Raw genomic sequence first — 18087 nt, 5'->3', positions numbered from 1 at the left:
ATGCATGTTTGAAAAATTTTCTGATAAAAGAGAGCATTTTGATTTCACATATGTACACTTTTTGAAAGACATTAAAAATGTCTTTCAGTTCAATTCAGTGATCGAATGATCAATTCAAGTTAGTTCTTGTATTTCTTAATTAATTCTTGTATGTTTTCTATGTCTCTACTCTCCAACTTGGTCTTCCAGCTTAATTGTAAAAAAACCCTCAATTCTTCTTGTTCATAAGGTCCTCTAAAAATAAATACAATGTTTAATTTTTTTGAATTAGTTCCACATTCAGCTTATTGCTACGTAATAAAAAGGAATGGTTTTTTTTTAACATGAAGTATAGGTTTAAGAAAACAGTAAAATAAAAAGCCTCTCCAAATTAAGAGGACTATCAAGTAACCAGGTCTAAATTTGCTTTGTATCTGACAGTCGGCACTGAATAAAATAAAATTTCATTAAAACAATCTTTCAAAGAATTATAGTCATAACTGGCTTTTAAACCCTAAGCTAAGTCATTAGTATTTAAAAAATTTATAACGGCAATGTATCCTCTGCCCAAAACACTTATTTCCCTGCCTAACGCTAGAATTGCAAAGTTGGTAATAATTTTCCTCAACTTATCTTTAAAAATTACCAGGTCTCACATGGTTGCAAAGGTTAACAAATATATTACAGTCAGTCTCTAGACACTCTTTTCAAGCAGAAAACCAGGATAAGCAGTTGCCAAGTAACACATGTAAATATGCATCAGACACTGCCAACACAGCTGAAGACACAGTAACATTTACTACCTTTGAAGCTGGCGAAGGAAGTGTTCCAGTAATTGCTGGATCGGTGTGCTCTCATTTTCAGCTGCATTTTGAGATGAAAACACAGATAAGTGCAATGAAACAGAATATAGTTATATTTGTTTATTTAAAAATATAAATAGCAGAGAGAAATCTTACTCTAAGTACAGCTTGTACTGATCTGAAGCTGAATGTGACATGGATTTCAAAGCAAAAGCACATCAGATTTCTAAGCACAGTACCTATTTCTTCTTTTATTTTCTGAGCTTTTTTTTTCCATCACATTAAAACCTAGTACCTATTAAGTCAGGTGTAGTGCTAAGTTTAGTAGCTCTAAGAAGATGTGTTAATAAGATTAAAATAAGGTGTTATATATTTCTGCAGAAGAAGTGAAACTTGGTTGCTCAAATAATGCAGTTGGGACAGCCACATTTTTATAACATGTTTGTCATGCGATTTTAATGGTTTCTTTACCATAAACCCAGTGCAATCAGCTTCTCTGAACCTTTCAATCACACAGTGACAAACAGATGCAGATTTGCTGGCAAAAGAGGTAATGATTACAATTTCACTTCCTGTACAGATTACACAAGAAACACTACATGTTAATTACCTGTTACTTCAGAGAGACTGGCTTTAATGAAGTTTGAAACCTTAAAGAAGCATCAAGAATGGAAAATCCAACTCTCCATCATGATAGAGGAAAGCCATTTCCTTTCTTAACCATAATGCGTCAGGTAATTTCTATGCTTTCCAATAACATTTTACAAGCAGATGAAAAGAGAATAATGAAGGGAATAGTTTTTAGCTTGTCAGTTTTTAAGGCTCCTGACTACCCAGAGACATAAAACTCTGACCAGAAAATTTCAGTTACGTTGACAGCTGATGGCCACCATTCCTCAATTTAATGTGTGGTCACAATTATAAAATCCCTTGGAATTACTTGACCAGTCAAAGAGCAGTATTCAAAAGACAAGACTCACAATATTCCTAAAGACACAATTTTTTGCTACTAGCTTACATTTTCAGGTTTATGTGTAACTGAGATCATGATGTAATTGACAGTTCTCTAAAGTAAAGGTTTCCACTGAGTAAGGATGAGTTTTAATTATCAAGCAATGGTTACACGTAGAAAAAGCATGGCAAAATCTGAAAGGATTAAACATGTAGAAATTGCCACACACAACTGACAAATATTTTGTCTGGTGATAAGAATTAAAGAAGATTTGTAAATGAAAAACAGGGGTGGTGGGTGGTGTCTACAGTCTTTAGAGACATGCTATCACAACTTCCTTTTCATGAGAATAGAGATACTAGAACTCCACATACACTAGAAAACAAAAAAAAAAAAGACCGTAACAACACCTAAGAAGTCTCCACAAGAGTATTTTCCCTCGAACTAAGTGAAACTTAGTTTCAGAAATTCTGATCACTGTTGTGTAAATGCTGAGGAGAAGGAATCAGGGGAGCACTACGCACAATAATACTTTTATAATGAGGTTTATTCTGCCAAGGAACAGAAGCCAGAGACAGATGTCCTTAGCAGCATGAGTCGCCTGAAAACAAACCTACTAAAACATGGAAGCACCAAGGAATACTGACTTTTCAAGTAGCAGAAAGTTCTGAATGTTGGAAAAAGTAAAGTCCTTAAATTTCAGTAAATCTTCATGAAAATTTTACATTTTGGTACCTTTGACAAAAGCTTTGTTTTGTGTGCTTTTAAAAAGAACTAAAATTATTTAATCTTTCACACTGCTCACCTGGCTGAGTTCTGCATGCTCTGACAGGACGATCTGGAGGAGGTTCAACCTCTACCTTTTTCCCAGGATCAAAGTCATCAGTTTCTCCTTCAGTGTCACACTGTTCTTTCTCTCTTTTCCTCTTTTTCTCTTCCTAGTACAGCAGAGAGATGACATATTTTAGAGGGACGGACTTGGAATGTGCAATCCCACACACCACAAGGTAAGAAACAGTGATGTTTTTAATTTGGAATAGTTATTCAATATCTGAGTCATAATATGGTTTAAACAATACTGCATACATTTTCACTATCACTTTTTCAATCTTCTTGTCCAATTAAAACTAGACTGTTCATCTTTTGCTACTTTGTATTTAATATAGTATTGTTCTATCATTCCTGCACGTTTGTTGAAAAGACTGTTGAACTCTGAAGCTATTTATATGTAAAATTGCACAATAATAAGCTACACCAGAGAGCAAAGAAAGTTAATTTACTATTCAGTAAAGATCAATCTGTGTCTCTGCTCTCATCAATGTATTTTTGTTGTTTGTCACATTTAACAGAAATGAGTAAAGTATGTGACAACTCAGCCAACAAAAGAACCATAAGAAACAGTGGTGGCAATTAATGATCTCTTCCTGAGTTTCAAAGCAAAGGCACACCTAAGTCATTCCTGAAATCCTGCAATCATTATCCACGTTTGCACAGAAAAGCATACTTCCTGAACCTTCCCTAGACCACGGTTTTGTTACTTAGCTATCCATTAGCTTATTTTGAATGTATTAATAATAAAGGTCTGGGAAAAAAAATCCAAACACCACCCATCCCACAACTCAGTAAAGGCAACTGATACTGCAAGATCTCGTACGAAGGATAGCTGGTTTTGCTACATTTCAAGTCCCAGCCTGAAACATTTGCGCTAAGAAAATTGTGCACTCTTTGTGGTGTATTCAAGAGCTTCTGAAGGATCATATGAGATCTGTCACTTCCAAGTAATACAAGCCAAACAAAAAAAATCAACTGGAAGCGATTTTAGCTACAAACGTACACAAAGTAGCACCAAAAAAACTATCATACAGGAATAGTAAAACTACATGACAGGAAAGAATTTAAAAAGCAGAAATGCCAGAGAATCATTACTACATTAAAGAAATACTATTAAAATTAAATTGTACAAGTAACTGTGCTGTCAATGCCTTATTGCTGATTTTAATCAAACTCCTCAATGTTCAACACAGACAACTAAGGTGACCACACTACTTGCTACTAACAAAGCCACAAAGCCAAGCACACAGGTTATTCCAAGAGCCAACCAAAGCAACATACCACAGTACTCAACAGATCAGAAGCTGTTTTGAGTAAACGTACCAATTTCAATGTTCAGTAACTTGGCACACCTCAAGAAGATAAACACAGCCTAAATTTATTTGAAAAGTTGAAAATACCTCCCTAAAAGGGTAGCAAAACACATTTGTGACCTGGCTAAAATACAAAACATCCAACTGAAAAACGGAAGCATTCATTCAAGGCAAATAAATAAGAAAAATAAAAGGTTACAAGAAGGAAGCTTTTATTTTGTTCACAGAATCACCACAAGGGTTTCTCCTTTAAATGGCAAAAGTACACCAACTCACACACATGGGTTTTCTACATTACTGAAGTGCTATCTCCAGACAATAAGCTCCTTGCAATAGTGATTTAAACAAACAAACGAAGTTCTGCACCAGATTTTAGACGTGATAAGCAAGCACAAAGACTGGTGTGTCTGAATTTTAAAAATCACAGCTCACCTTTCTCTTTCTTCTTTCCTCATCATCTAGATGCTTTTCTTTTTCCTTCTCTGACTTTTTCTTCTTTTTTTTCTTCTTTTCTTTATGTCGTTCTCGCTCATGATCTGATCTATCATCATAGTAACTAGAATCATGCCCTGACCCAGAGAGTTCAGTCACTTCACTGCCTCCAACTTTAAGAACCAGCTTCAAGGGTTTTTCCAAAGGTTTATCCACATAATCTAAATATTAAAAAATAAATAAATAAAAATTAATAAATGCACAGGGAGCTAATAGCATGCAGCAATTACAGAATCAGACTCCATTAGGTCGGAAAAGATCTGTGAGATCGAGCCCAATCTATGACTGAACACTACCGTGTCAACTAAACCATGGCACTAAGTGGCACATCCAGTCGTTTTCTAAACACCTCTAGGGACAGTAACTCCATCACTTCCCTGGGCAGCCCATTCTAATACATAACTACTATCCCTTTTGTAAAGAAATTCTTCCCAATGTCCAACCTGAATTTCCCCAAGTGCAGCTTGAAGCCGTGTCCTCTCGTTCTGTCAGTGGTTGCCTGGGAGAGGAGACCGACCCCCACCTGGCTATACCCTCCTTTCAGGCAGCTGCAGAGTGATAAGGTCTTCCCTGAGCCTCCTTTTCTCCAGGCTAAACAACCCCAGCTCCAAAGCTTCTTCTAGAACTATTGTTTATAAGAATTCGCTGCAAGTCAAAAACACACACAACGCATTTGGAAAGAACAATAACTAAGACTAACAAATCCAATCTAACAAACAGTCCTTCAGCACGTCTTACGTTGTGATGTTTCACAAACCTGCAAGACGTAAGAAACCGACTCTTCGGCCTCCCCTGAAAACGTCGCAAGATCCTTGCAGAGCAAGGTGAAATTAAGCACCACTCAAACACTGCAGCGACCGGACCCCCTCTGGAGCAGCCGTGGGAAGCACGGAGACGCTCGGACTCACACCCCAGCCCCCGCCCCGCGTTCCTCGGGCCGCCCCCGCCGCCGGCAGGAGCAGGCATTCGGAGCAGGGGCTCTGCCCAGGCCCCCCAGCCCGCGCAGGGACGCCAGGCCCCGCCAACAGCCGCGCCGGGGAAGAGGTGGGGCGCGTCCCGGGTACAAAAAGGCCCTCCCGGCTCTTACCGCTGTAGGCGGTGGCGGAGGTCGAGCGCCATTCTGCCTTCTCGGCTTTGTGCTTTTTGTGCTTCTTCCCCATGGCGGAGCCGCAGCCGGCCCCGCCGGAAGCGCTAGGGCGGGCGGCCCCTCCCCCCCGCCGCGGAGGAAGATCCGGGTGAGGGGCCGGCCCTGCCTCGCCCAGCGCGCCCTTTACAAACAGCGGCAGTCGCAGTGGGTGCCCGCTGCCTTAGGCTCGCCCGCGCTCTTCCCGCCGCTCCGGCGCGTCGCTCCTGAGGCCGTGCCTGCCGTGAGGTCATTCCCTCTCCCCGGCGCTGAGGCGGGAGCAGCCCGCCCGCCCGTACGTGCGACTGCGCTCGCGGCGTATCCCGAGGCGGCTCGTCGCCCTCTCCCGAGGGAGGGAAGTCCCGATCCCGGTCCCGGTCGCGTACCCGGTCCTTGCGGTGGGCGGTGTGCACGTCGACGGGGCACCGGGAAAGGGCTGTCCGTGCCGTGAGCGTGTAGCAGTCGCTGGAAGTCTCTTCTCTTCGGTATCGCTTTTCCCCTAGGAGCGAGAAAGATGGATGACGCCGCTGGAGATTTGAAGCGAGCGCTCCCAAACGTGTGTGACAGCGTTCAGATCCATGTGGAAGTTCACCAGAAGTCGAGCAGGTCTCTGATCGGAGCGTTACTTGCTGTGACTTGTGCCTGTTTCCTCTCGGCCTCGTTCTGTGCGCCTGCAAGAGCCTGTGGCACCCAGCTCTGCCTTCTCTGTGCTCTCCCAGGGGTTTTCCACACCTGTGTCTCTTCCTAAGATTGAACAAATACACTTCTCGCAGTCTCACCTTGTGTGTCATGTCATCTAGTCTCATAATCAACCGCGTTCTGGGTTTGCCCCAGTTTATCCTTGTCTTTTTATGTCGGAGCTCACAACTGCACACAGTACTCCAGATGTGGTCTTACAAAGCCAGCAGCAAATGGAAACAGTTGCTTTCCCTAAAATGTGCAGTCTTTGTAGCACAGCCTAAAATAAGGTTGCCCTCATTTGTAGAAGGGGCACACTGCTGACTTATTGCCAACTCGTCCACCAGTACCCCTGGGCCCTTTTCTGCAAAACTGCATTTCATCCACTTGGACTCTGATCTGTTCTGTTATCTGGGCAGTGGATGGAGAGCTAAGATTTCATGTTTTCCTTCGTTGAACGTCAAAATTTTCCAGTCAAACCATATTGCCAACTTGCAGAGGTCCCTCTGAGCAGCAGCCCCTCCCTGTTCAGAATACTGACAGCTCTCCCTGCTTTGGTGTTATCCATAAACTTGATGCAGTTCCTTTCCATCCCATTGTCAAGGATGCAAAAACAGTGCTGGTCCCAATGCTAACAGCACCGCACTACCTTTCCCCACCCAAGTTACTGACAGCTCTGCTTAATCTTTGTACTAATCACAGCCCTCTGAGCTGGACAGTCCAACCCACCTTGTCCATTTATCCAGTTCTTATCTTACCACTTTGGATATCTGGATGATATGGGAGAGCATGTTCAAGATGTTAGGAAAATCAAGGTGTAAAATATCCACTGTGGTATTTTTGCTAGCCTTGCAGAGAACTGAGAATTTGCACTGGTTTTAGATTATTGAAATTGCAAAATTAAGTTAAATCTTCAAATAATATTGCTTTCCCTGTAGTTTTTGTCTCTTCTGGAATTCTCCTTATATTATGTCCCCATCCGGATGTTTCAGCTGTCCTGAAAGTATAATGCAGCTTCCAAGCTAAGCTTACCAAATTCGGTCTGTAGCTTGGCTCTGAGTTTTTCTGGTTTTCCTGCTGAAACACAGATTGTATAACTGCTTTTCATTCTTGAAGTCTTCTAGCTGTCTCATTCAGTATCCCCTGATAGGACCTCAAACAGAGCAAATAGTATTATTTGGATTGTCTTTTAATGCACAAATTAAAAACAACTATCCAGCTTGTTGCTTTTGCAAACAGGCTGAATCTGACAGGTTCTTTTTTCATGCAGAATGTTGGAGGAGGGTTGAGTGGTTTGGGGGGTTTTTTTGTGTTGGTTAGTTTTTAAGGTTGGGGGTTTTTTGTTTGGTTATTTGGTTGGTTTTTTTGGTGTGTGTAAGATGGAAGCTGTTTTCCATGAAGGCTTCGTGTATGAAATAATGCATTCCAACACTAATTCAAATTTCCTTATAAATGTCAATGCCATAAAGTAATGGTGTTTCTTTCTTTTTAGTGCGGCCAAGAAAGAGGATATTAGGATGAGTGTCTTAAAGCTGTTGAACAGACACAACATTGTGTTTGGTGATTACAAGTGGACAGAGTTCGACGACCCTTTCCTTAACAACAACGTGCAGTCTGTGTCGATTGTGGATACGGAGCTGAAACTGAAGGACAGACAGGTATTCCCAGTCAAGAATGTGCAGCTCTGTTCATGTGCCCCTGAACTGATTGTAGGTAGACTGGTGGTACCCCAAGGGCATAAGCAAGACAAAGTCTGTAGGATGATGTAGTATCTCTTCTTAGGCTGACTAGTATAACTAGGAAAAGGCGGCTAAATCTTTTTTATACCACTTAGTAAGGTCTGAAACAGAGGTAGTAGGCTTCAGAGATAAATGCCAGCTGAGAACTATAACTTTCCTTTGTTCAACTAGCTTTGAATGAGAAATATGACAGATTACAAGTCTTTTTATGTTCATTCTAGCCTATTGACCTGAGCAAAAGCAGTCTTTCTCTTCATATTTTTCATCTGAATGAAGGAGGACCAACCTCTGAAAACCTGGAAGAAGAGAATGAGGATATCACTGCAGCTCACCACTGGGTGCTACCAGCAGGTACCTGTGTGACATTTCTGGAAGCTCTAGAACAATGAAAGAAAATATTACAAAGGCTAAAATTGTTTATAGTTACCTGTTAAAGGTAGTATTTGTATTTGTTGTTTGTCTATAGAACAAATATATGTGGACCTTTTTCTTTGTGGTTTTGACTGAACTGCTGCTAAACATCATTTATTTCTGTAATACTTGTGGATGTGAGGAAATAACTGGTCTTGTGGTTTAAAACATATAGTCATAATCAGAAGCATGCACGTTTTTAACCCTGGTGGTGGCATTACAAATTTTATTTAACTTGAAGACCCACAAGACACTCATCACTTTAAATATTCATTTTCCAGACCTCACTGCTGGCTTCCAGCCCCCAAGACAGTACTGCTCTTATATATGAAACAGACAAACAAAGTAAAGAGATTTAGTCCTTGCTTTCTGGAGAGGAAATACAAGGCTTTCCTCTGTGATAGAGCAAGACCTGCCTGTGCTTGGGGAAGTTGGCTTCCCTGCCAGGAAGAAGAAGCACAGGTGTGAGCTTAAGCTCAGAAGACAGTTAATTCTGAAACATTTCCTACTCTTTCCATGTTGTGAAATGCCTAACTACCCATTACATTTGTTTTCAGGAAGAATTAAATCTGATACATTGACATTATTGTCACAATTTTGTGGTTTATAGTTGTTCTGTCTTTTTTTGCTTTCTACGCTGCAAGTTAGAAGCCAACAGCTGGGAATGATAGATACTCAAATGACAACTTTAGGTTTTTATGCATTATTCTGGTACATGCTCTACATCTTGATGTTTCAAAAAAAAAAAAACAAAGTTGAATGATAAATTTGTCTTAGAACCCTCCTCCTACCACAACTTTTCATTGCTCTCTTGGTGAAATGTAAGTCCATCCTCTACTAAGGATGGAAGGAACGATATTTTTTATTTCATGTTAAGAAATTAACAATTTCTCATCGCAATTATTCGAGGAAATAGAAGCTGGGGAACTGCTGAATTTGTCTGTTAGAAAGTGGTGTTTGCATTTTGAGAAAAATAACTCTTTTTTTTTCCCCACAGATGCTTTACTTGTTTTCATATATCTGTTCGTAATTCTTCATTTTAGTTGAGCATAACTAAAATGCTCAACAGTTTTGTGTTTTGTGCTGCAATGATGAGTTACAAGTTTCCAGACTGATTTATCCTAAACAGGTATATAATATATTGCTTTTGCAGCTGAATTCCACGGCCTTTGGGAAAGTCTTATCTATGACACTGAAGTAAAATCAAACGTAAGTTGGAAATGAATAACAATTAAGATAGCTCGAGGAGAAGTAAAAGCCGAAATGAAGCCTGTTTGAAGTTTGCTGCGTCCTATGGAGATGCGGGTGCAGGCTGAGCAGAAGGGAATGGGAGTTTAACTTTGTTTCTGGCAGCGGCTAAACAGTTAATGAGCTTGGCAGTAATGTCAGCCAGCACTGTTACTGTTTGTGTAAATACACATTCAATGATTTGACCAGAGCTGAGTGCCCTGCCATTTGAATGCTGGTAAGACATTGGAAAGAAACAGAACAGTTCCATGGGGTCATTTTCTAGCTTAAAGATCCTGTGCATTCATCAGAGGTTGTGCTGGTAACTGCCAGAGCTTGTAGAACAGTAATACTGTAACCAGAAATTTAGTAATTGTGATGCAAATAAAACCCACAAATAGTTCAATTCAGCTTCTAACTGAAATTCTTGGACACAATTAATTAATTCATTACCTTATCATTATACCATAGACACAATATTCTCGCTTAAGCCTTTATAACCAAATATAGAAAAGCGAAACATTCCAGTGATTGTACTTCTTCATTTATAAGATAAATGTCAATCAATACATACACATTTGTCAAATTTATGGAACAGCTTTCCAAGTCATCTGTGAAATGACAAGACTATTTAATTAGACCTGATGGTGTACTAAATAACAGCAAGCTGATCACTGTTAAGTGTCAGTGTATATGGGTAGAAAGAAGTGGTTGCTTTTAATAACTAAAACTAGAACTACGTCTTTAAAATTGTGATAAATCTTCATTTTTTAAACCATGGAAATGTCTGAGCATGGTTGGGTTCTACAGACTCTGAAATGGTTGCTGTGAATTTTCAGTGTCGATAGAATTTTGAAAAATATGTGGATTAAGTTCAGTTGTTTTTGCTGTTGTGTAATTACTCCATCTCTAGCATGAGATATTGCAGGAGCACCATTGTATTGTCCCGTTAACACGTAGGGATCAAAAGCTGGTTACAGGTAAGAGCAACAGAAGATAATGTGGTATCACGTGTTATTATAGGTAAAAGTCACTACAGAGTCACACCTGAAGTTCATTTTGTTGAAGGAGTTCTCTACTTCTTAACTCTAGATAAATCTAAAATGAAGCTGCACTATTTTTAGAAGCAAGCATTCCGGGAAATACGTGCAACTTCACTTATTTGGAAGGATGAATAATCTACAAATTCCTTGCAACAGCTGATACAAATGCTTCAGTAAAAAGGAAATAAAATGTGACAGGAAATGCTTTGTTTGGTGGACTCACTACAACAAGCTGAACAAATGTATAGCTGTACAACATCTGAACAGGACCCAGAGTTTGAGTCTTCGAGTCTCTGTGCTTGGGCTTGTGTTTTATAGATACACAGTACATGGGACAATGGAAAATGAAATCAATTTCCTTTCCTTAAAGCATTTAATTTATTCATTTAAAAGGTCCAGAACTACATTTGTGCTGAGTACTATTCTTATTCTTGAGGGCAGGACAGAAATTTATTTGCAGAAATAAATTTGCTTATGAGTAAAAGACATGAGCTCTTTTTTTTGTTGTTGTTGTTATGAGTACAAAATAGACATCATTAGAGATTGATTCTATTTGCAGTTGTATTTGCTGTTATGTCTCTAATTTGTGTCTTTCTTTTTGTCCTCTTCAATTAGTTACTCGATTATGTGACAACAACATTATTATTTTCCGACAAAAATGTTGACAGTAACCTGATATCGTGGAACAGAGTTGTTTTGCTGCACGGTAAAAATGATTTGTTTTAAACCAAGTAGATTCATTGGACATCAGTTTATACTTTCCTTCTGGAAAGACTTGTATTGCAGTCCTGTGTAGTGAAATGAGGTGATAAGAAAGCAGCAGAGAAGTATTCCTTCAATAGTACAAATTTAGATGAAATGTAATGTCAGAGTCAAATCAATGCTCACATGTACTATGTTTTGCATGAATTTAAATTCTAAAGTTTACAGTGGGGTGACAACCATGGATTTCTTAATTTTAATTTTTAAGTGATATTGTTGCATTTTTACGTAAAGACCAAAAATAGTGCAGATACTGAAGATATTAGGAGGCATATCTCAGTTAAACTTCTATTGCAGTACTAAATATTTTGTTAGTTAGAGCTTTATAAAAGCTTTGAGGAAACTGTGAAATCAATCTGTGTGTTGTGTTGTTGACACTGTGTTCTATTGCCAGCTCTTGCTAGTTTAGTTACTATTATTTCAGTGAAGCTGAAATTTTCAGTCAGTCCTTCAGCTTACTGTGGAGGTTATACCCCAAACAAGATTAGCATGAACTGAACCCGTTTTCTTACAAAATGTGTCTTGCATTGATTTTGTCATCAAGACTGGTATTCAAAAATAAAAGGTCATGTGGAAATACCTGTTGATTGTACTTCAGTTACAACTGTCAATTTAGAAGCTTCAGGATGTTTTTGTTTGAAAGGCTTTATTTCCGACTCATACCCTATTAACTGTGCTTGTACTTAACTGTTTGGTGAAAGTCTTTGTGTCTCTTCCACAGTGTATTAAGTCAGATCCAGAAGATTTGTCCCAGATTATAGTTTCCAAGATGATCTGGGTTGCCCCAAGGAAGAAATTTCTGGGAAAGTGGGCAGCTGATCAAACTGATCATGATATGTTTCTGTTTTCCATGTTAGAAGAGTATGTTTCAGGAAGATACAAGTTTAAGCATAGCACTGATGACAGAGAATGCTGATAAGCATTAGCCCTGCTGGGGTGATACACTTTGCTTCTCTGGCTGTTGAGTGTTTTAACTTCATGGTATCTGCATACAAACTATTACACTAACTGCACTAATAATTGAAAAGTGTATAAAATAAAACCTCTGCTCTGAGATGGCAGTCAAGTAAGCAATTTTCTCAAAATACTCTGGCGTACACAATCATTGTCTGCTGTGTTTTTACTCTACAATTAGTGCGGTAATGAAATAGTTAAAAAGCTGTACGATGTCATTAACAGTATCATGCAGACTCTGTGTAATGTTTGGATCTGATTTCAAACCAGGCCCTCCTGGAACTGGGAAAACTTCTCTCTGTAAAGCATTGGCTCAGAAACTGACAATTCGACTGTCATACAGGTGATAATTTTTTGGAAATTTTTCACTTTAGCTTACTAGACTTAGTTGTTCTTTTTCACTAGCCCAAGTATATATTTCATATTTGATTTCAAATAACTTGTACCTAGTGCTAATGTGTCTTCTTTTTTGTAGAGCACCAGACTAGCAATAAAATTAATCTGCTAGACTGATTAGGGTTTTCAGTGCCTTTTAAAATGTGTAATTATTTGTGCCCAGGTGTGTTAAAGAAATTCCAGTGGCAGTACAGAAATTTTTGCTCACACTGTACATCAATGAAGATTAAAGGGCAAAGGATCAAAGAGTATTTTGGGTTTTGTATCTTCATGTTTGATAGAGCCTGGTTTTATTAGGTAGCAATTTTTAAACTAATTTCTTTTGTACTTAGATTGTCTGAATGCCACAATCTACAGAGGTCAGTTTGTATATCAGACAGGTTACAAGAAATAGCGTTAAAGTTCATAGCAACTTAACAAATTTATATAAAAAAAAAAATAAATGTTATATAAAATACAAGGTGTAGCATAAATAATGCGTAATTATTGTCATGATCTGACTCTAGCCCAAGCTGAATGTGTGAAAATCATGTGCTGTATAATGTGTGGTTGAGATAGTTTGTCACTTCTTGCTATACTGAAGAAAATCTTACACAAAGAGAAGAATGAGGCAATTGTCATGGGAACTTTTACCCTGTTCTAATGAAGAAATTCTAATAGCAATTTAATGTACAGAATTCTAGTTACATTTTCAGCAACATGACAATTTCCAGCAACAAAAATAATACTGATAAAACATGTATTGTGTTTTGAAAGGTGAGTAATTTAAAGTACTAATTCACAGAATTCCAGGGTCAGAATGTCAGGAATGAGACTTACAGAAGTTAAGGATATCACTGATTTTATTTACAATTGAGTTGATACTTCTTTTTCTTTTCATACTTTAGGTATAGATATGGACAGTTAATTGAGATAAACAGCCATAGCCTTTTCTCTAAATGGTTTTCTGAGGTATGTATTGATGCAGCTAATAAAATAAACTTCGTGTTTTAGAAATTACACTGTAATTATTCTGTTGAGCTTTTTTCCTAAGTATGCACACCAGAGATTGCTCAGAATAACTAATGTGTTTGAGAATGCTTAAAGAGAAGTTACATTAGAAAGTTGTTTTAAAACCCAGGTATTTACACTTTTAAATATTATAAGCCTTAGAAAGTTGTGTGGTAAGGAAATAGTTAAACATATGCATATGGTGTCTTTCTAGAGTGGCAAGCTTGTAACCAAGATGTTCCAGAAGATCCAAGAGTTAGTTGATGACAGAGATGCTCTTGTATTTGTACTGATTGATGAGGTATGATTCCAACAGCATTGTTGTACATAAAATTTAGAAGAAAGGAAATTGATGGGAAGGAGCTGCAATAGTGCTCATTCATAAAGAACAATAAAAGCACATTTATGCTATTTTGTAAGCTACATAACTGTGCAGATGAGTGAATTTTAGTCTTAATTCCTGCAGATTGGAGATGTTTGGAAGGAACGTAGTATGACTTAGCAGGCAAATTCCAGCTGAAAATTACTTGAAACCTTTCTTGGTGGAATTTCCCTTGCTTTGTATGTTTACAAGTGGAATATTGTTTTAAACTTCAAAGTAGCCCAGATTTGTATCATTTGCACTCTTCCATTTTTTGTAAAGCGCTAAAAAACATGAGTTTTAGAGGTTCCGTTCACTGCCGTTAGATTTTCTTCAAACTTGCATACATTAGCAGCTCAGTAAGCATGTACCTTACTAACTTTGTCATGTTGGAGTTCCTGTGGGGAAGCTCACTCTTAAATTCAACCTATTCATTATTCTGGTGGTGTGTCCCATTTCTTCCACTTCCAAAATTTAAAATGAAAACCAGCCTCCATTCTGCTTTCTAAACAGGAATTTCCCTCACTACACTTTGCTTCCTTGACATGCCTTTCTTTCTCCCTGGAAATTCCTACTTAACAAAAGATTTTGAAGATGGAGTTTTAGATAGCAGGTATATGGGGATCTGGAGGTGTATTGCATGAGTTACCTGTTCGCTGCCAGGACTCCAAAAGTGCGATCTTTCAGGGTTTTTTGGTGTTTGGTGATTTTGTTGTTCTTGTTTTGGTTGATTGGTTTGGTTTTCTGTAGGTGGAAAGCCTCACAGCAGCCCGCAGTGCCTTCAAGGCAGGCACAGAGCCTTCAGATGCTATTCGTGTGGTGAACGCTGTACTGACACAAATAGACCAGATTAAAAGGTATTGTTTTCATATTACGGCAACAGCAAAAGGTAGTTGACAATTTCAGTATCCCTATTCCTGCTGAATTTCAATTCCTGCTTGGAATACTAAACCAGATTGGTTTGTGAAGTATTCTTTGTTAATGTTGCTAGTTTTGAAAAGAAATGGGAGTAATCCAGCAGAATATTTTACACATACCTGGGTGGATAATCAAATCTCTGGACAGTATGCTTCCCTTAAAGATACGGAGAGCAAAAGGACAGATCGTCATGATGTCTGCTTGGAGAACAGACATCAAAATTGAAATGGAAAACATGTTGATTAAAGGTTCAAATTTACAATTCTTCTTATCATAATCTTTTTGTGTGTGTGTCAGAAGCTATGCCAGTAGGTTCTAGATAGTTAATGTATATCACCTGTGAAATAGGATTAGAGGAACTATGGACACTTGAGAAGCAGCTGAAGGAAAGACACTATGCACTGAAATAGTCTGGTGATCACTGGCCAAGAGCTTCAGTCATTTAATGTAATTCCTGATTGACAAGATTGATGTAGCAGCTTACTTACCTAAAAGGATTCGAATCATAAGAAGGAATGTCACAACTTGCCAGTCACAAAAGGAGATAAATCTTTTACATGTGACCTAAAAATCTGTTTTTGTCTTGAAGGTATCCCAATGTAGTTATCCTGACTACTTCAAATATTACAGAGAAAATTGACATGGCCTTTGTAGACAGGGCTGACATAAAACAATACATTGGACCTCCATCGACTGCAGCAATATTTAGAATATATCTTTCTTGCCTAGAAGAACTGATGAAGGTAATACTTGAAAGCAAAACTGTAAAATGTTATATTTTATTAAATTTGACATTTTAATCATACTTCCTAAGTAACAAAAATACATAAATTTCATTCCTTTTCTGTATTTCCGCTCTTACTGTAGATTTAATTTTGAATACATTTATTTTTCATACAACAGTGTGTAACTCTCATTTCTAGTGTCAAATAATATATCCTCGACAGCAGCTTCTGACACTCAGAGAGCTCGAGATGATTGGCTTCATAGAAAATAATGTGTCAAAGTTAAGCCTTGTACTAAAAGAAATCTCAAGGTAAGATTCTGAAATTCTACTTTTTTCATATATATATATACTGAATTGTGGAATGATGTATAAAAGTAACCTAATTTCTTAACAACTGGAGATCTGAAACAACTCAAATTTTTTTCTGTTTGGGAAAGTGCAAAAACCTTCAGGGGACAAAAAGTGGAAGCAATCACAATTTGCTAACATTTCTTAGTCTCAGATCTGGCTTGGCCTAGTACTGCGTCTGGTTTGTGCTCTGCCATTTGAACTCCTCTTGACAAGTTGCTGGCTGGATTAGCCTTACGTTTCAGTGGATGTTGGGAATTGTAATGCACTTTTGCAGAAATAGCATGAGCCTTAGGTCCTGCTAGGAAAGTGTCTTGAAATCCTCACCATCTGCTAGATCAGTATTTAGCCTGGAGATATAAGTGGACAGAAACAAGAGGGAAAGGAGTGAAGTGTAAATGGACAGTGTTGCGGTTTGCTGAGTATGCTGGTAGAGCAAATGGTCTTTCACTGCAGTATAACAGTTCTTGAAACAATAAAAATGATATTCACAATATCAAGCAGTGGTTTTTTCATAAGTGCTGGTCCCTATGGAACAAAGTAATATTTGTATGGTCGGGCAAGTGTGGGTTTTTTTCTGTTTCTGAAGTATGCAGTCTTAACTAGTGAGGAGTGAAGTAAAAACAAGTAAGTTTTTCCAGGCACAGAGATTTGCATTTTACATACACAGAGTGGTGCTTGGAGAAGATGCAAACATATAGCAAGTGGGTGAGGCGAAGGAAACTGTGTGTAAATGGTGGGTAGAAGGAGACAGGCAGTACCCATAAGGTCCAGCCTTCAAGCCAGTTTTTTTCCCAGTCCTTCCAAAAGTGGTTGTGTCTGTACCATGCTGTTTCGGTGTAGACATTCCCCCAAGTTCATGAGATCGGCACAACGATATGAAGGGCCTGATGTAAGCATTGGCAGGCAGCTGGGCCTGTGCTGTCTCTGTACCTTGCTGCCTTTTCTGTACTGTGCTGTGTAGCCTCCTATAAACAGAATTTGTCTGTTCAACCCCTGCTCCTGCAAAAAGAGCTGCAAGTGGCCTGTTGAATTGTCATCTGAGGTTTTTTTGGAGCAACTTAATGGAGAAACACAAAAATAGGAAAGGCCTTCTTTTAAGAGTGGATATTTAGCATTTAAGCAGCACTTGTCTCTGTTTTAGAAAAAGTGCAGGTCTTGGTGGCCGGGTCCTGAGAAAGCTTCCTTTCCTAGCACATGCACTTTATATTCAAGTAAGTTTATTATATTCAAGTGAATTTATTCTGTTCATTATATTTCGGGTTGGGTTTGAGACAGGCAGGAGGACATTTGAACAATGCCTGAAGTTAAAGATTGGTCCAAACCTGCCTTTTAATCTAAATTGCATCTTGTTTCTGTACCTTTGTAGACTGAAACAATTACGTGCTGCCTGTAATTTAGAATGGGATTGAAGAAGATAGGTGGGATTGACCTGCCCAAGAACATTCTACTTTTAATTAAATTATTGAACATTGATATTGGTGCTCTTATAATTTCTTGCTGAAAAAAAACCCCAAACCTCTGCCACTTTATAAATAATAATTTGTTAAAAACCTGTTTTTAAGCAAATCTACAGTTATTGTGACTGCAGACTTTGCACAGGTTGACTTTGACTTTGCTATGCTAGCTGATTTAAAATAAGCTTGCAGTTTGGTTTATAGCATTTTGAAATTTTTGTTACATGAAATTCCAATAGTTCTCTTTTAAATACTGTGATTTGTATGTAAAATATTATGTCTGCCTATTGCTGTAGTGTGTCTAACAAAATGTTCTCTTATTTTCAGTCCCCCAGTGTTACAATGACAACTTTTCTTCAGGCCCTTTCACTTGCAGTAGACAAACAATTCGAAGAAAAAAAGAATCTTGCAGACTGTGTGTGATAGTCTACTGTTTTGTAGTTGATTGTATTGTTATATTTTTTCACACAAGTTGTGCTTTTATGCATTTGTAAAATAAATTGTCAGCACATTAAAAAACCTGGAATGCCTCATCTGGTTTTTCAAAATATTAATTAGTAAACAATTAAAGAAGTTCACAGCA

General features: G+C 38.3%; 2 protein-coding genes across 10 annotated transcripts in view; one reads left to right on the top strand and one right to left on the bottom strand.

Moving 5' to 3' along the window:
• Positions 1-5586, bottom strand: part of BRD9 (bromodomain containing 9) — a 24410-nt gene extending 18824 nt beyond the window's left edge. For 3 of the 6 annotated variants that reach the window (XM_042043103.1, XM_042043104.1, XM_042043105.1), the window contains exons 1-4: positions 5458-5586; positions 4311-4531; positions 2540-2672; positions 783-843 (exon numbers count right to left, since the gene is read on the bottom strand). In XM_042043103.1, the coding sequence (XP_041899037.1) occupies positions 783-843; positions 2540-2672; positions 4311-4531; positions 5458-5530 (488 nt within the window). In that variant the 5' untranslated portion in view covers positions 5531-5586. The remainder of the gene's footprint in view (positions 1-782; positions 844-2539; positions 2673-4310; positions 4532-5457) is intronic. The other 3 variants (XM_042043106.1, XM_042043107.1, XM_042043108.1) reach the window with 1 other exon arrangement.
• Positions 5338-18087, top strand: TRIP13 (thyroid hormone receptor interactor 13). Of its 4 annotated transcripts, none has more exons than XM_042043111.1 (14): positions 5338-5414; positions 5997-6099; positions 7664-7829; positions 8132-8261; positions 9475-9530; positions 11207-11297; positions 12578-12650; positions 13591-13654; positions 13908-13994; positions 14805-14911; positions 15562-15715; positions 15896-16008; positions 17192-17261; positions 17832-18087. In XM_042043111.1, the coding sequence occupies exons 2-14, from the start codon at positions 6008-6010 to the stop codon at positions 17925-17927; spliced, it is 1299 nt and encodes a 432-aa protein (XP_041899045.1). In that variant the 5' UTR covers positions 5338-5414; positions 5997-6007; the 3' UTR covers positions 17928-18087. The 4 variants fall into 4 exon arrangements, with proteins under 4 accessions (XP_041899045.1, XP_041899044.1, XP_041899043.1 ...); XM_042043110.1 differs by lacking the exon at positions 5338-5414 and adding an exon at positions 5609-5742; XM_042043109.1 differs by lacking the exon at positions 5338-5414 and adding an exon at positions 5609-5788.

Source organism: Corvus kubaryi, unplaced genomic scaffold (genome assembly GCF_017639235.1).
Source record: "Corvus kubaryi isolate FWS band 111438036 unplaced genomic scaffold, C.kubaryi_AGA036_p1.0 37398, whole genome shotgun sequence".
Lineage (NCBI taxonomy): Eukaryota > Metazoa > Chordata > Aves > Passeriformes > Corvidae > Corvus > Corvus kubaryi.
The sequence above is the reverse complement of the archived record's forward strand: the minus strand, read 5'-3'. Positions and strand labels throughout refer to the sequence as shown.